The sequence below is a fragment of the Brachycentrus maculatus genome, unplaced genomic scaffold, assembly GCF_059751285.1.
Source record: "Brachycentrus maculatus isolate JH-2025_06_01 unplaced genomic scaffold, ASM5975128v1 h1tg000115l, whole genome shotgun sequence".
Taxonomy (NCBI): Eukaryota; Metazoa; Arthropoda; class Insecta; order Trichoptera; family Brachycentridae; genus Brachycentrus; species Brachycentrus maculatus.
In genome coordinates, this window is record NW_028280868.1 from 2,222,501 (window position 1) to 2,248,493 (window position 25,993).

At 30.6% G+C, this 25,993-nt stretch overlaps 1 protein-coding gene across 10 annotated transcripts in view; it reads right to left on the reverse strand.

Moving 5' to 3' along the window:
- The window catches only part of LOC148309942 (spondin-1), a 190,098-nt gene that overhangs the window by 93,820 nt on the left and 70,285 nt on the right, over nucleotides 1-25,993 (reverse strand). For all 10 annotated transcript variants that reach the window (XM_088259220.1, XM_088259214.1, XM_088259217.1 and 7 more), the window contains exon 3: nucleotides 21,126-21,332. In XM_088259220.1, the coding sequence (XP_088115346.1) occupies nucleotides 21,126-21,312 (187 nt within the window). In that variant the 5' untranslated portion in view covers nucleotides 21,313-21,332. The remainder of the gene's footprint in view (nucleotides 1-21,125; nucleotides 21,333-25,993) is intronic.

Below are 25,993 nucleotides of genomic sequence, written 5' to 3' on the forward strand. Positions count from 1 at the left end.
ATAATGAAAACGTTAAAGCAACATAAATACTTAAGTAATTTTTCCAAATAACATTAAAATAATTTATTTGGTTTAGATGTCAATCAATGCATTAAAAAAACACAGTCGTATTTGCATTATAAAAGATAACCTCTTAAAGCTTTACACATCCGTGATTTGTAACATTTTCGAAATACAGAAATATATTTTTAAATTCAACCCGTATTTCATTTCATTTCCAATTGTGAAAAATGGTCGGGGCTATCCGTCTTATTCACCCCGTACACGTTGCTTCGTGCCTTAAACAACAAAGGTCTTGTGGATTTTAAGGGATGGATGGGCGCTTAAGGGATAAAGTCGTGGATTAACTCGTCTCTCGCCGACTTCCTTAATTAATTCGAACACGCTAAAAATAAAGAAAGTGTTCTGACAATCTGCAAACAACATTTCTTCCATTACTTCACGTTCATAGCTTCCAAAAGTCCCGGGTTGAATACTACTGTTTTATGTTACTAAGGGGTATCACTCCAACTCTATTATTTCAAATAACCATTTTAATCATTAAAAATTAAACACTTGCGTGAGACCACTAATTTAGTTTAATTTCATGTCACACAATTTACTGCTGCTGTTTTCATTTACAGGTGAACACAAAAACAAACGAGCAAAAAATTATTCAGGTATTGGTAGACGTGGATGGAAATATAACTAGAGGGGGGGGGAGTTACCCAGTACATTAAACCAAGACCGTAAAAATTTCACTTTGGTCTACATTTGACCTGATGATGGATCGATTATTCCTAAACCGGTAGTAACAAAGTAGTGTTTTTACTAGTGGTTTACACAAAGTGAACAATGAATGATAATATCCCCCCCTCCCTCTAGTTATTACCCCACCCTTAATTCCTTTTAATTGACTATGCACTTTAAATATAATGCATTAATTTTCAGTAATTTCTATTCTTCGATAGTGCATTTTACGTATAAATGCAATTATACGTAAAATGCATTAATGTGTAAATGCGTATAAATGCAACTATTCTAATTTGCTCAATATTATATTCATTAACAATTCATTAAAAGTATCAATGTGCAAATGTTCCATAATTCCTATATATTGACAATTCACTTTAAGTATCAATGTACCAATGTTCCTTAATTCCCATATATTGACAATTCACTTTAAGTATCAATGTACCTATGTTCCTTTATTATTAATAATTCACAATTCACTTAAAAATCGATGCACAAATATACCCCGATTCGTATTTTTTGAGAATGCACTTTACGTCTAAATGCAGTGATTTTTCTTAATTCCTATTAATTTTCAATGTACTTCTAGTATGTTCAATGTATAAATCAAAATAAAAATAGTTAAATAATTAATAACAATTGATAAATACGACTATTTTTAAAGATCTTTTAACGTGTTTCGATGAATATCACACTTTTTTCACACATAGTTTGTAAGTATTTATAAAAATAAGGTTATATTTTAAGTAAAATCGGAATTAATTACTTATGTGAAAAAAACAACGATTTAAATTTAATTACCTAATTTTTTACAATGGGTGGCCCCACTGAAATTTTAATTTCACATCGTACAAAGTGAGTGAGTTATTAGCTAAACCAGTCAATGATAGGTCTTAAGCCCCTTAAATACCTGAACCTCCGTATTCCTATCTAAATATTTACTATTTATTATTGATAATTTTTGAACATTGCCATATTTCAATTTCCATGAAAATGATACATGGTTCTAGAATTTTATTACATGAAAATTAACACAATTTTTCAGAGGCAGTGCCAACTTTTATTCAGAATGGGTGCTAAAACAATATTCAGCGATAGTCTTAAGGGCCAAACTTCACTAGAAACGATGTCAGAAAGTTCAATGGTGTTTGTAAATTTAAAACGGCTCTTAACCGTTAGGAAGGGAGGATAGTGCTCGAACACCAACAAAAGATTCCCGATCCGAAGAAAGAGCTGCGTTCCGAAAGTGCTCCACCAAGATTTACAATGGAAAACAAAATAACTTGAACCGATGGTTTCACATTTGAACAGAAACCGCTCTTCCACTGCATCGGACTCAATAGTGCTATCGAAACGTTATGTTGCATTCAAACTTAGGATTAAAATCGCAAATATGCATCCACGAGAAGATTTAGAATTATTCAAACAAAAAAAAATTACGTGGAAAGGGAGAAAAAACTACAATAATTTATATTTGAAGCACTAACTTTGTGATTTACCATTTTATAATAAAAAAGGAACTTTGTTTTAAAATCAATATGAATATTTTATTATAACTTAATTATAATTCGTTTAATATTTAATCAGTCTTGATAAAAAAACGGTTAGCTTCAAACCGGTAGACATCATTATTAAGGTAAATTAAAATATTTATAATAATAATAAAACCCTTATCCGCACCCCAATGGTACATAGGGCACTGCGTCATATAAACGCAGTGTTATCTTGATCGTTTACACAAGAAGGAAAGGTGATCAGCCCTCCGCTTCAGGTACCAGTCCAGGGTAGTATTGAATAAATATTACAGTGAAAAAATCCCTTATATTTATTTTACCCCCCTTGGGGATCGAACCCGGGACCTCCAGAACGGTAGCCGAGCGTGCTGACCATTACACTACGGAGGCGGAGGCTGTAAGTTTATTTTGTTTTTGAAAAAAATATAATATTATGATTATACGCGTGCAAAATATTACAGGTTTATTAATGCATATTTCCAATTTTTCAGAGATTTCAGTATTAGTACTTGTGAAAAGCGTATTTTTTGCTATGTATTCTATCATTTTATGAATTACATGATTGCTTCTAAACCCACTCCCCTTTTCATATTTAAGGTAAAAAGTAAATTTGATTGGATCAATCCCAAGAGATCAAATTAGGATAGAAATGAAGAAAAAAAATCAAAATGTGTAATCTTAATAATAGAAATTTCAACCCCAATCTACACACGAGATCATCATTTTGTACTTTATAACATCTTGTCAGTGGTAAACTGTAAACCAAGCTTCAACTTACAAATTGAAGTATTATAAATGTGGTGATGAGAAGAATGCTCCACGTGTCATGGATGGAGAAAAATTAAAAGAAAGATCTTTAGAGACGTATGGGAAAAGATTAAGATGTTTTAAACAGTTCAAAAATAAAAGTCAGAAGCAGTATATCATGTAGTCATGACCATATTAAGAGGGTAGAAATATACGTGTTTTATTACAAGGCAAAGTCGAAAGTACGAAAAAACGTAAATAAAGTATGGTTCCACTGTAGCAAGTCGCCGTTGAGAGTGGTTGCAGTCAAAGTAAAAATTTACATAATGATTGCCAACCTTCTGAGTGAAGCGGTGAAATAAGAAGAAGAAAAATGTTTTAAAAATATTCAAGATAAAGGATGAAAAAAAGGTCCAAAACGTCTGCAAGAAACACAAACGATGTTGCATAATACTAAAGAAAATCAATTACTGGTTGGTCTAAAAAACCCAAAGAAATCATAATTTTCAACCCTACTTTTAAAGAGAAATAAAGAACCTACATTTTCATTTTAAATACCAAAAAATAAGAGGTTTCTTGAGTAAAAAAATATATGAATTGCTTTTACGTGTAAGCACTCAGTATTTAAGGCGTGTCAAAATAAAAATTCAAGCCTGAAGTGATTAAGTATTGAATGGAATATTGATTTATCAAGTGGCTTGGTACTTATCTCTAGGTAATGAATCAATCACTCTGGATTTTCGCTTTTTACCATAGCCGCGATGGGTTCCTACCATGCGGAAAATATCCCGTAATATGGATTATCCAGACTGATTGCCTTTCAGTCAGTGTAATGAAAGTTATACTAGGAAAGCGTCATTGAATTTTTTAAATGTTAAGCTGCGAAGCGCACTTTTTTCCTCCTTTGCGTTAAAGCCTTTTTATTGTACACCATTATATTCAGATCTAAATAAAGTAGGATTTGAATATTCAAATGTAATTTACATATGAATTAAATCACACATATAAATGAGTGGTTATTTTGCTTTAAATTTGTAATGATTGCAGTAACAAATGAATTCCAGGTTGAAAACTTTCAGCATTGAGACATCATTTTGAAAATCCTTGTTTACAAATTTAGGTCTCATTACTTCGTTTTTATTTTGACATTTCAACAAAGATGAAAAATAATAAAATAATATGGGTATTAACAAGGCTTATTATCTATTATAGGCCAGTCTTAGTTCAATAGGGAATATGAGTTTAAAATAAAATCAGTATAGTGGTTGTCAATCATGGGTAGGATGGTGAATATTACACTTATATAAAATGATTACTTGAACCAGCCTGTGACAGTTTCTAAGCCTTGTAAATATCCAGACTTCCTTATTCTCTTTTCTTTATGTTGACATGTCAATATTAAGTTTAAACTGAAACATATATTTTTAAATACAACCAATCGTTATTTTACGTTTGTAATTTAAAAAAAAAGCATTAAGCTTATAGTTATGATATACTCGTATAAAGCATATATTAAACTTAAGTATTTGAAAGAATAATTATGATATTTTCCATTCTAAATAATTTTTCGTCAGTCTTTTATTATATTATCGAAAGCATTTTATACCCAAGAAACGAATAAACGAAATTTACGTCTTTTCCTTGTAGTTTTATTACATTTTATAAAAAGCAGCAATGACTAGGCCTCTCGGAGTTGGATATCCGAACTCATACTAGCACATATGAACAAATTTCAAGTATTTTAAAAAAATATACCAATCATGAAAAAATAGGGCTCACGACCTGGCACTTGCTTAGTTGATCACTTTATTCACTGCAAAACGTACAATATAATATATCCTTGGTTGTTCTATAAAATGTATTATGATATATCTCAGGGTGGAAATCTCTAAAAATAATTCAAAAAATGTTTTCATTATTTTTCCTTAAGAATAAATTCTAGGAAGTTTGTCTGTGTTTTGCGTCTCTCGCATCCACCCCTTTTGAGGATTCCCCCGAATCAGCCATATACGATATGCCGTAGTGTATTTATTTAGAGAATGAAATAGTACCCTTCGTATTCCATTAAATGTCGGAGAATCTAATAAACTTCCCACTTGTGAAGGAAGTGGTTTTTCTTCCAAATTAAGTACTCTCATTTAGTTGTAAGTAGCTAAGACTCGCTGTTTGCTTGCTGCAATATCGGAATATCTAAAAACTTATTATTTTAACAATGTTTACAGTTTTCCGAAGTTGAAAATAATAGAGTTTACTTAGAATTTGTAGATTTTAAGTATCGAAATAAACGTCGTAACAATCGGCGGGTATGTATGAAGAGATGCATGTTTGCAAGTACAGAGTGGTGTAGCGCTCTATTCTCTCGGCCTACCCTTGCGGGGAAGCGGCGTGATGGTTAGTTAGTTTTAGTTAGAAATAAACGTCGTTTATGTATCACATCACACATTGATGCATTTCTATATATAATACAATACTATGAGACTTAACACATTTATAAGTTGTATAAATGAAATCGGGCCCGAGTGAGAGCCTTGTGGGACTCCACTAGTTGCGATGAAGGTAAAGGAGGAAATCTCATTTGTCTTTACATATAGTTTTCAGTCAAGAAGATAATCGAACGCGGGACCTTCAGAACGGTAACCGAGCATACTGGCCAATACACTACGGAGGCGGACATATTTTTTTTTACAAAAAATTCTTTATTTTTAATTTAAACAGAGCCCAATAAAAAATACTTCTTGCATTTACTCTTCTCTCAGTATTCATATTCACTTTTTAATACAGTAAATTATTATTTCTCATTATTTTAACCTTGTAAAATACATTATATCATGCAAAGTAAAATGCATGAAAATGTCGCATCGTATCGCCATTGTAATAAGCTTTTAATGGGATAGAAGTTTAATCAAATTTTTGCATAGTTTCCATTAAAGCAGGAATTCAAATTGCAAATTTATTCATGTGTAATACAATTTATCGGATGCCATTCGATTTATGGTGAGAGAAATAAAGTAATAAAATGCATGTTTTTACAGTCCATGTTTTTGTTTTTATTTTTTTTCTATTTTACTAATCAATGTGTTATTTGAACAATGATTTGTAGACACATTCATTATGAAATAGCATTTATAATTACTTTTTTTTTTCAATTTATAATTGGGTTTCGCATCATCAATCTCATGATGTTGGTAACGACAAAATCCGATCACTGGTCAAGTGAAATATTAATTGATAAAACCACAAAATGTTGTTTTATTACATTATATAAACATTAATTAGTACATGAATTATATATATATATATATATATATATATATATATATATATATATATATATATATATATATATATATATATATATATATATATATATATATATATTTATTTATATATTTATTTATATAAATATATATATATATATATATATATATATATATATATATATATATATATATATATATATATATATATATATATATTTATATATTTATATATATATATATATATATATATATATATATATATATATATATATATATATATATATATATATATATATATATATATATATATATATATATATATATATATATATATATATATATATATATATATAAATATATGTTTATATATATATATATATATATATATATATATATATATATATATATATAATGAGAAAAAAAAACAGCTCCATAGTTTTCTCCCAGTTTTACTTAAAAAATATATTGTAAGCATTTAAGAGTATTTATTTTTTATGAATAAAAACTCAAATATATTCTTTGTGATGTGTGTAACTATATTATATTCATTGTTATTGTTTCGAAATACTGAAACAATTATATTTATCGTAAGAATAAATTGCCAGGAAACAGTTTAATTAAATTCGTACTACCCGGAGAAATTTCTTAATTAATTGATTTCATTTAACTTTGCAATACAATAAATTGATACTGAAATTAAACCGGAAGTTAAGACATTTCCCTTAAAACTGAAAACACTGGAAGTCGTTTGAACATGATTATTTAGGAATGAGAAGATTAATCTTACAAATTGATTTGTAAATTTTAAATAAAAGCTTTTGTACAGTGAAACAATATTTACGAAGTTTTATTAAATGTTTGTAAACGTTAGTTCTAGATCCCTTTGAATTATTGTTTGTTACAATATTTTGATTGTGCCCAAATACTTGTTCACAAATCTGAGTTTCTGATGATATTGCACCCTTAAAATTAAGTTAAAATTACCCTGGACTGGTTCCTGAAGAACAGGAGTGACCACTTGCCTTCATATAAGTAACGATCAAGATACAACTTGGTCAATACGCTGAAGTGCCCTATACACCATTGGGTGCATAATTAAGTGATAAATTTACTAGCCTAGGTGTCAAATCCTTTAAATACCCAGACTTCCATATGTTTCTTTATGTATGTTGAGATGTCAAAAAAACAGTTTTTTTTACTACTTCAGCATCCAGCTCGTGATTTTTAATTTGAAAAGACAAAGACATATCTAAAAGGTTTTGTCTGCATTAGTCCTTATATTCCTCTGAACCGCTAGTTTCTAATGTTACATGAGAAAACTTTAAACGAAAAAATATGGCGGCGCCAAAGTTTTCTCGTAAAGGGTGACTTACCAACTTCTGGGTTGGTATCCCCAATGAACTAAAAGCGGGATATAGAGATTGTGCAGCCATCTTTAAACTGAAGAAGAAAACTTTGGGAGTTAAAGATGGAATTGAGGGATAATTAAATCCGAATTTCTTCAGCGAGGTGTTGAAGGAATTCGCCTTCATTATTACTGAAAGAAAAAAAAAAGACTGTCTTATTTGATTTAAAAAAAACGACATTGTTCAAATAAAACTACAACGTTTAAAACGTTGAAACACTTTAAAGGAAAAATACAATTTACATGGCATGATTTTGATTTCTTGAATGTTTTTTGCAGATACTTTGTAGCACATTTTAAAAAACATTATAATTTTTAACTTAAACATTGTTTTTAACCGCTTTTATTTTTGATACTGTTCTCCAACCAGTTCCGACAAAAATTTTGTCGTTTTTAGGGACGGATATGTTCATATCCATCTCTGAAGATGTTGAAGTTCTTGTCGAAACCAGTCGAGGAAAAGTATTAAAAATAAAAAGTGGTTAAAATCAATGTGTTAGTCTTATTTTATATAGACTCATTTTTGAAATATTATAACAGGGTTTGCCGCATATTGTTACAATATTTTGATAGATATTATAGTTTTCTCAACTTATGGAGACAAAACAACTAGCAGTTTTTAAAAAAAATGGAAATTGAAAATATCAGAGCTTACAACATGTAGATTTGAAATTGAAATTTTGAGAAGGTAAAAATATATAGCAAGATCAAAAACACGAAAAATAAATTTAAAATAAGTCACTCTTCTCATACGTTTTTGCAAAACCATATAAAAAGAACAATAATACAACAGGTTTTTTTATTATTTTATTAATTGATTCTGTAGTGACTTTGTGGTAAAATCAATCCATTTTAATTTATGCTTTATTAAGTGAATACGATTATTTCTTAAAATCTACTGTAACACTTAATCTACGGTGTTTGAAAATGATGCAGAATGAATAGAAACACTTGTCACAGTAGATTTTAAGAAAATGTGGTATTTACTAAGTAAAGCATTAATTAAAAATGGTTATTATATACTCAGAATTCCAATACATAGATGTATTAAGTATCTTTGAATAAATACAAAAAGCTCGAGAGAAACTTCTCACTCGCATCAAACTTTCAATAAAAACTCGACGGAGGACGTCCTTTTTGTTTAAAAATTTTACCGTTAACGGACTTAATAATGTAATTGAAAAACTTTTAATTGCATTACCGGCAACTTCAGACTTGCCTTATAAATCTAAAAGGATTTAAAATTGTCAGGTTGACAATTTTAAAACAGGTTATTTTCTTAACGAATGCCATTCAATTTGCATGTCTGTTACTAAAATGATAATTTTACATACTTTTTAATTTTATTTATTTATTTTGTTAATATTTTAACAAATAGCAATTCAAAATAATGTGCCTGTACTGTGATTTTCCGTGCCGAGGGCACATTTTTCATTGTCAATTTATAAAACTACATAAATGAAGAAAAAATTGTTGTGACATGCGATCGACTACGACATGGTCGATGATGCGATCTATTTCAAATTTAGACACTTCCATTCTCCATATCTCAGGTCCTTTCACATGCCTGTACAATTTTAGATACATTTGAAAATATGGCTGATTGTAGAGCCATCAGTTGAAAAATTGGTGAAGTATTTATAAAGTTTTAACATGGGTGAGATTCCAAAATGGTTCACATATATTTTTTAGGAGATAAAGTACCTGAGACCATTTTATATATGCATTTTTTAAGAATTGACGCAATATGGATGTTCAATAATGGGTAGAATGGTGAACGTTACACAATTGTATAAAGTGATGGCTTAAGTCAGCCAAATGCCAGGCTGTAAGCCCTGGGAGTCTCAGACTGCCATCTTCTTTCATATAAAGAAGAACGATAGACGTTTTATATCATGTCGAGATACCTATAAAATTGACATCTCATCCGTCGGGTGAATAATCCAGTGTCTGATATAATAAATAATATGAATATTGTATCTACAAGTCATTCAGATTGCATTGAAATTTGGACAGAATGTTGCACTCGATTTTTTTTTATAACAGACCCTCCTAGGAATAGAACCTGGGACCTCCAGTACTGGACGATACTCTGAACAACTATAATAAAATAAAAGAAAAGCTTTATTTACGCTCGCTTGCTTGCTATCACATAAGACCAAGGTGACAGAAACACCGCGGAGCTTGCAGTCTAACTGCTATTTTGATTAGCAAATGAACATTAAATAAACGGATTTTAAAACAGAAAATACGATAAGAAAATTTCAATTTCAAATTCGCGCACTTAGAGGAAGGGAGTAAACGAAGCTTTAAGGATCAAGCCTGCTTAGACATCACTCGACGCAGGAATGCCGGGATACGCCTGGCAGGTTAATTAAGAAACTTTCTATGCCTCTCGTTGAAAGACAGATAAAACGGGAGGCTGAAACTTTACGGTTTATCTCGAATATACTTGAATACAATGTATCAGAGATAAATGATTTACCTCTTAAAGCGATTCCGCTTTCTCGTGAATAAATGAGGGTGTGACGTTGTACTTATAGGAATACCAAACAATCCTGCTAAACCCTTATCTACCCTTCTTAGAAAATTATATGGTTTTAGTATAAAAATGGAAATTTCGAATGAATTCCTGCTCTTCATTAAATATCTGAGGTTTCATTTTAACAACTCATTTCAGTATAATTAACATAACTCGTCAGGCATAAGTATTACATAAAAAAACTTGGGAGTCTGGGAATTTATGTGGCTAACAACCTGTCATGGGCTGATGAAAGTGATAAATTTTCATTTTTCAATCTATGATAGCCACACTACTGAAATTTCAGAAGTTATATTTTTGCTTCAATTGAAAACTCCATCTTTTGAAGCATCTAAGGTTGTTGAATTCAGTTAAAATAAATATTGGTAAAAACCTTTATGTATGTACTTAAAATTATTCTTGAATTAAACATAAATCAGACTAGGGGACGCTCGAAAACATATTATTTTTAAATTTTGTTTAACTTATATTTTGATCATTTTTTTATAAATATTTATTCACTATTCGTATTTATTGTCCAAATACTATATTTACAAAATATGGCTGACTTAAAATTGGTTCAACCAAGAAAAAAATATATATATTTCACATCTCAACATAAATGAAGAAGAATATGGAAGTCTGAACATTTACAGGACTTTTGACCAGTTATAGGCAGGCTTAGCGATCACTTTACACACGTGCAACATTCATCATTCTACCCATGGATGACAACCACACTGCTCAAATTCTTGGAACTCCATACATATGATCAATCTCATGACACAGTACATCTGAGTTTACAACAGCCATCTATGTTGAATTGAGAAAGCTTTTATTTTGCAAAGACACGTTCACATTAACAACAACAACAATAAACCTTCATAGTTGACAAAACCCTGATTTGTGAATTGGTATTTGGACACACTCAAAATGTTGCTAATAAATATTATTATACAATTAAACAAATACTTTAAAGCTTTATTTCTTATTTTTTCTTGAATAAATTAAAAATATTAAAACACTCTCTTAATCATCCATTGTTTACTTTGTGTAATACCACTTTTATAAAAACCGTGTAAACTACCGGTTTCGGAAAATTATTACGATTTGGCATTTATTTAAAAATTAAATTAAATTTGAAAGAGAGAAAGACGACAAATGAATCACAATGGGAATATTTTCTAAAGTTGACTCGAAGTAATATTCGTATTTACTTGGTTATTAATTATGGGTAAGTCTGTATTTATTACTTTACTTATTTCTAATATACTATATTTACTTATTTTCCAAAACGTGTAGTCACAAATAAGTATTTAAAAAAGTGGTATTACACAAAGTAAACAATGGATGATAAGGAGAGTGTTTTATTACCATACCACAAAGTTATCCATGCATTTAATATACAAAATATTTTCATATTATTATTATTTTTTTTTTTTCAATAGATGTCTCCAGTGAAGTTCTAGTGATTCATGAACAAGGTTTCTAAATTGGTTCATATATATAGAACTTCCAAGAATTTGAGTAGTGTGGTTGTCAATAATGGGTATAATTGGTGAATGTTACACGTGTGTAAAGTGATCACTTAAACCAGCCTATGACGGTCGTAAGCCCCGTAAATGCCCAGACTTCCATATTCTTCTTCATCTTTGATGAGATGTCAAAAAATAATATGAAAATAACTCCTGTTATTGGAGATAATCCAGATTTTGTGAACAAGTATTTGGACACACTCAAAATGTTACAAAATATTTATTAAAAAACTTAAATAATGTATTACATTACTTACATCATTTAATGGAACAGAGTGATTTCTTTCTACTATTGAACGAATTTCGTGTTAATGGATTTGGAGAAATCGGTTTTCCGAACACGTGCCATTATTGATGACTTTAACGTTAGCTTAAGCCTGCCGCATCCAGTGCTTTATCGTTTCGCGCTTTCGGGCTGATTTCTGCCGGGATATGATATTATTCAGCTAAAATGCGAACCTTCTTCTCTACCCTAACTCTAATCTTAAAGTTAAACATTAAATTACAACCCCAACTTAACTTTCATTTTGACGAGGGCTGAAAAGTTCTTTTTTATTATTAAAAGTATTTATTCATTTTATTTATTATTCGAAAGTTTACAAATGCAGAATTATTCACCCTTCAGTAATTAATATGAATAAAATAATTTTTGATAGAAGATAAAATGGTTAACAGTACATTGGTGTATGAAGTGATCACCTAAATAATATCCTGGAATACTCAGACTGCCGTCTCCATTTTTCAAAAACGACAAATGCCTTATTTATAGTAGATGATTTAAATATAAATTGATATATCATCCGTTTAGTAAAATATTCAGTGTCAGATAAAAGGAATATCATAAAAATGTTTTTGAAAAAAAACGGTAAAATTAGAAGTATCTTATATTGCAAATTTATTTCAAGTCCTTTCTCCTTATTATAATAAAGAAGTCCAATATCAATGTATTATATTTGATAACATGTACGTAGACCTAAACAAACTTTATTGATTCCTTCAGCACACGTGCCTTATTTTCTATATATAATATAATGCTTTCTAATCTGTCACGTGCTGAACTTAGTTGGAACCTTGTCAAAATTATATTAATGTAAAGGTTTCAAGACTATTTAGGCTTGTCTTTTATACCGGTTGTTATTCAAATTCATTATATTAAATTATTTTTCTCCATAATAACGTTTTATTAATTATTTCAAACAATAATTAATATTAAAACCAAATTAATATTATTCATTTAATTCTGCCTAGAAAACCTTTTACATCCTCCTTAGAATTATAATTTTTACGGTTTTAAATATCATGATTCAATATCTTATATCAAAATAGAATAATTATATTTTAAAGCAAATATCAAAAATCAAATTTTCTTTTACTAAACACATTTTTACTCACTAATTTTAAAGATTTATATTTATTTTTCAGATTGAAGAAGAAAAAAAGTGTTCTATAAATAATGTGGTACTTTGGATTTCTCAATCATCGGTAGAATAGTAAATATGATCACCTGGTAACAAGTCCCTGGTGAGCCCTGTAAATTCTTATATCCGTGCAATTATTTATCTGTATTCATATTAAATTAAATCTTGATATTTTTAAACTTTATCAACATCTATTACTCAAACCTTATCTTGGGATTGATCTTTCAGTATTTTTAAACACAAGATTTTGATGTTTGCATTGAATGAAATACTTTCACATCGTTTATCGTTTACTTCGTGTAATACTACTAATAAATATTCTTCGAAATAACTTTCTTTTCAAAATTTCTACTTACAACTATTCCTTCATCTGGTCAAGTATCCAAAAAAATATATTTTAATACGGATATAAATTTATGAGAACTTTGAGTATCTTATTTTCTTTTTCCAATTTGCCACGTTTATAAAAAGCATGTTTACTGAAGCGTCATTACATACAAGTTTGACTGGTAAACTCCGATTATGAATTAAAGTTATAATTGCATTAAATATTTTCAATCATAAAGTTTTATGAGTTATCATGTACTTACAATTCTTAGGATAAATAAGTTTCAGGTATTGGAAATTTATTTTACATTTCTTAGAAATTTATTTAATATCTCTAGAAAGGCCTTAAACTTAACAAAATTTCAATGTTCTTTTTAAACGTTGTTCAATGAAACCTGTTTTAGTTAAAGATATTTAGAAACTTATTTTGTTTTGAGGGTATTTGTTATTAGACTGATGATTTTACTTACATATTTATACATAAATTTAAATATTTTTTTTTAGTATTTTCTGTCGAAACAAACTCAAAAATCATATGTACTGAATAAGTTTAAATAATTTTAACGAAAAAGAAACAAGAAAATTGTAAAGTTGTAAAATATTTCGTATATTAGGGCGAAGTATTCGACGTAGAAGCAATTTTCCTCAGTTTTAGACCAATCGAAAAAACGAGAAACTCTGAAAGTCTGACCGGAGGCACGTGACTCTCAGTTTTCCGGAATCTGAATCTACTGGAGCGAAAGCAAGGCTTTTTTTAAGTCTTGGAAAACCTTTTTCAAAAATTGAAAAACAGAATTTGAGATATAAAGTACAAATAATATTTTATCAAAACTTAAAAAAAGAAGTAAAATTTAAAAAAAATCCTTAAACAGCCATGATAGAAATTAAAATCTTCTTTTGTTTTAATGAAAAGTACTTTTATTATAATTGATATGAAGACTACATAAATACTGTATTATTCATTATTTCAAATGGATTTAATATAATTGTAAAACTATAAAAAAATAGAATTTGGAATGTTATGACTACAGATATTTTAAAAATGCTGGTTAAAAAGAATATTTTGATTGATAATAAACAAGAGATTTATAAACATTAATTTTTATTTATTAAATAACATATTTAAATAATATTATGAAAGTTTTTAATTTTTAAGGCTTACTATTTTGAATTAATTGATTTATATGATCACTTTATACACTGTGTAACATTCACCATTTTACTCATGATTGACAACCACATTTCTCGAATTTGAAGTTGTATTATGCTTCTTCATCTCTGTTTAGATACGGATAAAAAAAAGAATTTCCATTTGTATTTTCTGTAATACACATGATTTCAATTTTTTGTTTTAATTTGGACTTCATTTTTATTTAATTTTTTTCCAATATTTCTTGTGATATTTTATAGGTTTTTGATCTTAAACTAAGCAAGACGAACTTAATGAGCACTCAAATTTATTATAAAATATAATGGTACCTATTATTTAACTTTAAAATAAAATTTATCGTTCTTTGAAATAATAATAGGTACATAACATTTATTTAAAAATTCTTAAAATACGCTCTAGCAAAATATGAGACAAAAAGGGTGTATTTTTTGTTTGTGTTTTTATATTACGTACATCCGATATGTTATTTCTGAAAGGACGCCGTACCTCGTTACGTAAGTAACGTAATAAATTACGAGAACAACGTAGGTTCATCTTAATGTTAATGATTTGAGGAAACGAAATTACTTGGAGGATGTACTGAGAAGGTACATTTGTTTTCCTTTGTGAAATTACTTGAGCCACAATGAGCCAAATGATGAAAATCAAAATAACGAGGCTATTCAGTCCGATGAGGTTGGTAACTGTAACGATGTCAGAATAGGGTCGCATTGACTTTAATGTAACGGTCAAATATCCGGGGCCTTATTTCGGCCATGTTTCACGAAGATCGGCCCTTTAGCGTCTGACAGCTGTATTGCCGGCTTTGTGTTAGGGTGAATTCGCAGCGTACGCAATGTGTCTGTACCATTTTAGACACTGTCCTCCAGAGTAAACTACAGTGAGAAGTAGTAAAAACACATTTTATGGATTCTGTTTTAAAACTCGCTTCCTACTTTTTTAAAGAAATAAATTTGTTGACCTTCAAAAGAACTGAGGAAAAATGGTGTTTTAAAATAATTATTTTTTTGATATTTTATTTCGTTAACAACGAATTATTAAGAGCAATACATAGATAAAATTTATACACCAATTTTTTTACACAAATTAATTTTAATGTCACGCTACACATAAAATTCAATTGAAAGAAAAATCAACAATCACGCCGCTTTGCCGTAGGGTAGGCAGAGATAATAGAACGCCACACGTCTTTTAAACAATTTTTTGCCTCTACAACATTTTTGCATCTGCTTATACATACCCGCTGATTATTTCGACACTTAGTTCAAATGCTTAAATATATATTTTAAAATTTATATGGATTATTTGAAAAAGATTCATGCTGCATTTATCAGTTCCAAAGTAGTGTGAATATGTTATATGTTAAAGTTAAGTGATCACTTAACCCGCCTTTGATAGGTCATATGCCTTGTAAATACCCAGAATTCCTTATTTTCCTTCATCTATGTTGAGATTTCAAAATGTGAAATAAAGTCCTATGTGATGAGACCCTGTTTTGTGGACAAAGATCAAGACACATTTCATTAAGCGTTTGGTTATCAAGGCCGCCGCGAAGGAACCAGTGTGCAGAGCCCCTTACCTCTGATGTGATATTTGGTTCAGGCTGCTAGCGGAATTGTTACCGTTCGCATAATGCGGGGAAGTTTATGCCTCCAGCGAGTTGTATGGCGGAAATAAAGCGCGTCGTTATTCGGAATGGATGAAAAGTGATAGGTAGGTGAAAAATACTCCCCCTTCACTAACAAGCTTCCGTGTCATTTGTGCCGCTTCCGTTATGAGCTTTACAGCGACACCGGATATTGCGAAATGACATGATCAATACGAATTTTCGTTGATGTATTGATTAAACTACAAACAAGTCATCTCTTTTTTCCATTATTTTTATTTTTATTTTTGTTTCTAACAGACTCTGGATTATTTACCCTTCCAATGATATATCAATGCTCATAACATTTTATGTCCAAATCCTTGTTGACAAGTATTAAGATTTTTTGCCCTATAAAAAGCTTACTCAAATCAACCATAGATGCTACTGATAACTCACAAATTAATATTTTCAAGATTTATGTATATTTTATTTTTATTTTAAGTCTATTTAAGGTATGGAAGTCTGAATGATTATTCTATCCATAATTGGCAACACCGTTACACAAATTTTAAATATTGTACTTATGCCTTAATTGAAAAATTGCAGAAATACTAAGAAACAACTCAATCAGCGTATCGCAATCAATACTTGATATTATTAAATTATTTTCTTTGATACGTTATATGTGCAAAATTTTAGAGATAAAATAAAAATCTTAAAAATTCCTGTACTACATTTTATCTTGTGTATGAAAGCAACATCGTATATTTTTACGCTTTGCGGAAATTCGTGTCTACGACATTTGTGTGATGTGGCGTAATAAAGCATTTCATCCATCCAAGTATTTTTTTATATAAACCTCCGTCATCTGCAGGAAAATGATCACAGATCATCAGCGCTGAATTACTGCTAACGGAGATGGAAAATTTATCTCTAACAATCCAGAGATTCAAGCAGATGGATTTTATTTTCGGTCTTCCGCTAGCAAATACTTGTTTATCCATCGAAAAAATCTCCGACAATAAAGGCCTAGGCATTTCAATCAGCACTATTCTCATACAATAATCAATGTATCATAAATCTTCTTGAAGATCTTGTGTTATCACCAAATATGAGTCAATATTCCTGACTTTTAGCCTAATCTACCTCAATTTGATTTCTATTTTTAATAACGCCAACTTTGGCCTATCAAAAAAAGTATGGAATAAAAAAAATGTCAAACATATTTTTAAAAAATACAACGAAACAATTTATTAATATAAAGATAAATCTTTTAACGTTTTCTGGACTTGAAAATTAATAAACAATATTGTTAGATAATGTATTTGATCAAAGACAATATGTGCATCGCGCACAATATATGAGCACATTAACAATATATCTACTGACGGATACTCAGGTACCTGGTATGCAAGAAACCTCATAAGTTCCTTCACCAAGCATGCAAGACCAAAATGTGGTGCTGAACTAAGGATAATTGAAAAGATTAAGAAAAGTTCTTTACGGTGGTATGAAAATGTAAGATGAAAAGATAACGAGATAATTACTAAAGAATTATATTTAGAGAAGATGACCAAATTTTGGCACGATTAGATGAATTAAAACCTAAAATCTGCTAGTATCAAAAGTCTACGTAATCGGTAGAAATATATTACTAGATCCATGGATGTAAAAGAAGCTAGGAGTATATGTAAAGATAGACGACTTTGACGTTCCAACGTCTCTGCCTACCCTTGCAGAGAATCAGCGTGATCGTAATAGCAGAAGCAGTTGTAGTAAGATCGGAAAAATAGATTTTCATCAATCCACAAATCATGTTATATGCTTGCCAGTGCAATAAAAAACTTTTTTTCGAAGGCAAAATAAAAACTCAACCACGCCGATAATTTTCAACTTAAGCCAAAGCTCTGTATGAAAGCGCCGTGTAACGAAGATTAAGTAGCCTATTTTGAATATTCCGGGCAGGAGAGGATTTATGGGAAAATGTTGATTTGTCAGCTCGTAGCAGTACCTTTATCGCTCCCTTAGGTCACGAATGGTGAACGGGGCTGTTGGTTCCAAACCGATCTCATGCCGCGTATTTCTAAAGTATTTATTTCCAGGACGCTGAGATACATTGTGATCGCGTTTCGTTTAACCTTCCTTACACAAATTATCTATCGAAAGACACAAGTTGCATTTTTTTCATTATTTTAATTTTTTTGCATTTCACAATATATTATAATTACAAGTACAACAAAAATTAGATTAATACAAAAATAGGTCCCACAAAGGAAAGACCTGTATGTAGGTTAACATTTTATTCTAGGTTATAATAAAGGGCACTTAAAAGAAAACAATATATATCAGAAGTATAAATGGATTAAAAGTGCTAATATAAACAATAAATAATTGATTTTGACAGAAAACAAAAAAATCAAAAATATGAAAATGAAAAAAAAAATTATTAGGTATTCATAGAAACATTGTTCGTAATGCACGGAGCATGCGATAAATGACGTTTAACCAGTGGCATGTTCACAAATTGACTAAGCGAATCGTAGCGTGAATGATTGGAAGATTGCAGTTTATGATAACTATCTCGCTTCCACACAGTTGAAGCGTGCAGTAGTTAGAGTAAAATAAATAAAATGTCTCGGGCAAACATAAATAACACACAATGACACGGACCGTTCGGTCATTGGATTACGTGTCAATGAATTTGATCATAGATCGCGAGAATAATAATCAAAATAACAAATTGAAGTGAGAACAAATAGAAGAAGCAAGATTCTTTAGTTTCACTAAATTTCAAAATGATGCAAGAAAACTGGCATGAGAAAATAGTTTTACGCACATTCCTGTTTCTGTTCCCGTATTTGATAGTTTTTTTTACAGAAACTACCGCGAGTATGTACACAATAACTTTTGTTAGTTTTATCGTCATCGGTTGAATAGTATAGGGGTCTATAGAGTATTAAAATAAATAAAAATATGCATACATTCCTTTTTTTAAATATTTTACAGTGCTACAACGCAAGAGTGCGTTTTGGCCTTGTGTGTTTTAGAAATACGCTCCCGGGTTATACTCATCTCTTATTCACACCCTCCCGAAGTGTTTGAATCGGAGCGAGACGGAGATGTAAGGACCTGTATAATTGGTAGAATTTAGCTGAGAGCCCTCGAAGGGAAAGTAAATCTGCTTCTCGGGCAATATTTCACGCATAAAGCATTTAGTAAACAGGTTTATACGTCGCACCAACCCTGGCTACACAGCTTGCTAATTCGTTTATAAATTAGTCTAGCACAAAACTAAGCGCCTCGAAAAACTTTGGATTAATTACATTGTTAATCGGTTCATAAATCAAAGTGTCAAGTTATCCTATCCCAAATATACATAGGTAAAATTTATCTTATACATAATTTTGCTAAAAATCTTTACTAAAGTAATATGATTCTTCATCTTTGTTGAGATATAATGAAATAGATTTTTTTAATAAATTTTAATATTGATTTTTCATCCTAGGTCCAGAGCAACGATAAAAATTGTTTAAATTAAATTTTGTTTGTCGATTAAATGAGATGAAAATATTGGCTAAAACATTCTTTGACTAGGCCTGAATATTTTATTTTCATGGTCTAAAATTCTAGAAAGTAAAACGGGTACATTGTTCTTTTTATTTACGTCCAAATAAAAGAAGATTGTATGTATACGACTACCTACATTTTAGGTTAAAAATAATGTTTTCTCCATTTCACGTCATTTATTTTTCACGAACAATTCTCCGAAAAAAAATTCTTTTGAGTTTAAACCTTTTCAGTTATGATTATTATTAAACGTATTTAAATTCAAAACATTTCAAATGAATTCTCAATGTTTTTAATTAATGGTTTAATGTTCAAAATGACATTTAAAAGTCGGTTCAAACTATCTAGCTAACTAACTAACCATCACACCGCTTCTCTTCAGGGGTAGGCAGAGAGAATAGAACGCCACATGACTCTTACTTTTTAAACTATCCTCGCCTCTTCCATATTCATGCATCTCCTCATACATACCCGCAGAATATAGTTCCTGACTTGACCACTTGCAAGCACATAAAAAATATATCAACTGTACAAATGGTTTAACTTCCGCTGATAGACTTCATACAATAATAAAATATATTATTTATTAGTGTTCAAGGGGGAATACTAGCGAATGGAACTAATGTATGGTAAAGTAATTTTTCATGTTGCGTTAATAAAACAAATAAAGAGACATTTTTTTCGGCAAAAAGGTGTTTGTGTGCGCTTTTTCTCTTTGTTTTATTTTCTTTCTTTCACAATACCCAATATTTGTTATTCACAAATCATTATTGACAAAAAATATTGGCAAAATCCACAATTTGATCATGGCAGTTTTTCTTAATTAACGTAGAGCTTTTATTACTGTTAATATTTGATCATTTCTAATATTTCTGCATTTTTTAAACTTTATATTATAGATTTCTTTCTCTCACTCCATTGATACAATTCCATAATTCCAATATCCATTATTTGCTCCATTCCCGTGGCGTAAGAATGAATAGCTTTCTTTTAACATCATATCTTTCATCTCTCTCATGTAACGAAATATGCCTAGTAAACGTGACCCGTCCTTGAAAATTCACTTAAGATTCTCTTCGAACTGTCAATTTTTTGGAAATAAAGAAACAAAAATTACATCGATTATAGATTCATGGCTGTGTTTTACATTCGCGGATATCTTATTTCTTTGTCAGCCGTCTTTCCACTGCTGGATATAGCCTGCCCCTTCTTATATTTTCCAGACATCCCTCGTTTTAGCTATTTTAATCAACTTACTACCCGCGACGTGGACAATATTATCGGCCCATCATTTCTGTGTCCAGTCATATTACGCGAGTGACTGAACGGCATCTGCTCACCTGTGTAGACAGTGTTCGGCACGTAGCTGTCCGAGTTGCCGGATATCTTGATGAAGTAGCGGCCGTCGATGCGCGCCCTTCCGCCCATGCGGCCTTCCGGGGTGCGCTCGCAGCGCAGCGCGCCTGCGGGGGCGCAGGCCCACAGCAGGCACGTCAAGGGGACGAGCCACGACCGGGCGCCACGCATGGCGGCGGTGGGGCCAAGTCCTGAAATTAGAGTACAATATTATGTAGCCACATCTTCTAAAGAAATAAGTAGCAAAAATTATGGAAAATGTAAAACGAAATGGTATCCTGATTTTATTGTGTAATTATATTTAACATTTAATAGCTTTCAATGTCTCTGTCAAAGTATTTGAAATATTAGATCATATGAAGTTTTCTTCGGTCTTTTTCTGATACAATTTCTAACTACATTTGTCTCATAAATATATTTTACTGTTCTTTCATCACTCATTCGTTCCACATGTCCAAATCATTTTAACACTCATTTCTTGATTTTATTAATAATGCTTATCTCACCCTTGCATTATTTCCTTTAATCACCTTTTAGCATATCTGGCAAGAGTCTACCAAGATAGAAAAAGGAACACCAGAATAAGATAAATATGCGAGATCAAAGATGTCGTTAGGTGGAGAAGGCAAAGATGAAGACAACGTATGCGCATGTGAGGAGAATGGAACTATCCAAACGGCCCCACATTGTATTGCACGGCCAACTCTGAGGTATATGACTCCCGGGTAGGTCACCAAAGAGATGGATTGCAGGAAGATAATCCCTCTTAAATGCAGGCCACAAGGTTTACACCGAGAAATGAAGAAGAAGGAGATAATATCCAACAACGCCGCGATACCTGATTCGTTTAACAATTGATGGAATTAATCAGAGTTTACATGCTCAATTATAATACACTAAATCAGCATTTGTCTTCGCATGTACCAGGTACTCGGCGGTGGTTGCGCAGAGCACTAATTGCGAGCTTTTGAGTGAAGGCTGAAATCTCGAGGCAAAGTTTTGAGGGCATCTCTCACCGGCACGTCTCGACGCCGCTTCACGTGCCTCGAATTCCCCTCACACGCGTGATTCGCATACTCCGCCGTGACATTTTACGAGTCGGCTTAACGAGAACTTCACAACCGGCTTTGATTTAAGTTCTTAACCACTGTCTTGTCATTCGCTAATGATTTCTTAAAACGCTTGTTTATTTCAGCGACACTTTTTCAACACACTTTCAACGTGCCAAGGGTAAATATACTCCATTGAACATGAAAACAGAAGACGTAATTAAATATGAAAACGACCGCTTTTGAGTTTATTAATATGAACAAGACTTATTTCGAGAACTAAAGATGTTCTCGAAACTACTTGTGTTTACATTAATAAAATATAAAAATACTTATTTATTATTGTATTATTTTTATACCAATTTCATCATGCTGTTCCTCATTAATACCAAAACAATATGCTTAAAAAGTATTTTTAATACTTTTCCACTACATTTTATACTTTGGTAATTGACATACACTCACATGCACCCACACACATTCACATACACAAAAAAACAATTTAATGAAAAAATCCAATAGTATTTTTTGGTGCACTTTCAATTTTTCCTTAAGGCAGTTTTAAAATGGGATTCTATTTTTAAAAAAATAAAAGGACACCTCTAATTTTAGAAGGTTGTCAGTCAGAAGGACAGTAAAGATGGTAAAAAAGTAGAAGTAAATTTGAAAAATACATCACAAACACCTACACTAATTTAAAAAATGTTATTAATTAAATTGATTTTGCAACTGGCAGGAATCAACACCGCGACGCCAGTTTCAGAGTCGAGCATCCAAATATGAATTTTAGAGTAAAATGTGGTTTAGGAAAAATGTTTTTACGACTTCTTTCATGGACTGTTCTCTGATATTGTCTAGGTTAAAATTATTCGGTATGGGCCCAAAATACGGTTTATACGTTACATGTACATTATCATGCACACGTTTTACGTCTAACCATGATAATATTGATCTTATTTACATTTTTGTATTGCTATTACCCATGTTTAAATTATCACATAGCGTGGAAACGGTTGAGAATACGAAAAAAATGATACCTTCCAAAATCATTTGTGGTTTGAACGTGCAAGGAAATGTCTAATATAAACGCCAAATCGCGTTGTTCGTAGCTCTGTGCGTGGCCACAATACGAAAAGCGAAAATCATATGCAAACTCGACAATTTAGAATATTTTTCTCTTTTTCGGTACCGCTTCAGATCCAGTTGCCTATTTCGGTTTCCCTATGATATTTCTACATTGTAATAGGAAAGGAAGCCTCCAGCCGGTTTTCTGGAACATTGCCACGGAGTATTAAATTTTTATACCTACATAATTCTATTACATACGACACGAACTTACAAAGCGCCCCACAATATCGAATCTCTTCAGGCAAAAGAACGTAAGCTTAATATTTAAAGAGCTAAATAACATTTTTCTACATAACAAATGTTAAAAAAATGTACTGGTTTTATTATGACTTAGTATGTTTTAAACGATTTAAATCGTGGTTTACAATTCACGCCTCAACGTTTTTCGTAAGTTTATAATACAAAGACAGTTTATTTTTATTAATATCGTAACACAACTAGTTAAACATCTATACTACTGTTATTTAATAGGCATGATGCGTACATTGCTTAAATTGTGAATAAAATAACAAATAGACGAATCCTGAAATTACTCAAAAGTTTTGTTTATTATGCAACGACACACATATAGATTATGCTTATTTCTATAGAATACATAGTTTCTTTGTAAAAATTCAACATTGAATTTTATAAAGAAAATTTGAAATTTATACTATTTCTCTGTTTTTTTCATCTTGTGTAAAAATACTATTAAATTAGTACTTAAATGATTAAATACATTGCGTTGTACGCCATTGGGTGAAGACAGGTCTAAAAAAATCTTATGATAATTTGTATCTTATGTACTGACTACTGTTAGTATAAATGTTATTTTTCCATTGTTGAAGTGTGTTGCAACTATTTTTCTCATGGATTTCAAAGATTCATTACAATACACATTAAGGTTACGAAATAAACGATTTATTTTAAAATTTAAAAAAATATCATCATAAATTTTGTCATTTTCACTTGATTTTTATATCCAAATTCATGGCACATCGTCCAAAATAAAAACTTAAAAAAAAACAATTATTGACAAGCATTTTTTGTTACATAGATTTTATTTTCAAATTTTATTTAATATTGTAACAACTCAGGGTTCACTGTTAATCAATAATGACCTTCTATTGTACATTGTGTCGATTTGATACAGCAACTTATGCACTATTTGAGTACTGAGAGGTATGTAAAAAGAAAGGGTCTATCATAAATTTTAATCGAGGACTTTTTAAAATTTATAATGAAACGTTTCTTGATTTACGTTTAATATATTTTTGTAATATTCGCTTTAAGTGAGTGCTTCGCAATTACGTTTTTACAGTTCACTTGGAAGTAATTCATTTCAAGAGACTTGAAATAATTTATCACGAATTTGACAATATTCACGGGGGAATGAAACAACGGAAAGTATTTTTGCGAGCAAAAAATAAATTCCTTCGCGCGTTACAAAATGAAATGTTACACATTACGTACCACTTCCATTAATGAAGATAATGGAACGAGTCATGTTACATAATTTTACTTCTGGCATTAAATTAATGTTCCGTGGATATTATTTATTCGTGCCACGGAATTATCTATGGCAGAAATGTGTAAATAAGTGGAACACGTACCAACAGATAAAATGACCAGTAAGATAAAAGAATTTTCAACGAATTATATACATATTACATGGATGTACTGTATAATGTATGAATTATCATTAATTTGATAAATTTATTCGGCAGTCACTTTGTGGAAATATCTATCTATTATTTTTTTCATCATTCTTGAACTTCTTCTTGCATGAATATGATGCAGTCTCCTTTGTACCATTGGATTCGGTAAGGGTTAGAAGAAGATAATTTAATAACTTCAAACATTTTTTCCATTTTATAACACAAAATGTCACTGTGTTATATCATAAAACCACAACTGAATGTTTTTTTGACGTCATTTTTTTTTACATTATTATTTTCATTATTTTCAACATTACCAGTTTGATAATACCTTTCTATTTAGTTTAGTACATATCCATTCCTGAATATGACAATGTGCTGGTCGAAACTGATAAGTGGTTTAAAACAATTCATGAGTTTTATTTTATAAAGTGCATGAAATATGCCACAAAGTACCTACCTACAAAAACATTAAAAAATAATAATTTCGATTAGATTTTATCATTTGTAATTTCAGTTTTACTTGACAAATACCACTTTCAGTGAAATAGTGGTATATATCGGGTAAAACATAAATTTTAAGAAAAAATAGTATTTACTAACTTAAATTTGAAATGGATAGATTTTACCACAAAGTGATATATAGCATATATTTCATCACATTGATACCCTTTTGTATTATAAATAATAGGACTTGCTATCTAATATTTATTGAATAAATATTGACTTTAATTATTTGAAGCATATTTACCAATAATAATTAACACTGCAAAAGCATATCGTTTACAAAATTACCTATTCAATTATCGTTGGCATGGCAACTGGCTCGGTAAGCGCAGCAGATGAAAACAACATCTGGGAGGAGGGCAATTTTATTAGGGATGAGGGTGTGAGTCTGGGGCGCGCTAATAGGGCTAAGCAGGCCGGGGGTGGTCTAGCCTAATTGAAAGAGCTGATCCTATTTGGCTCGAGGACCATTCCCTTATGAAACTACACCAGAAAGAAAATTGCCAAACATGCTGAAATAAAATTGACGTA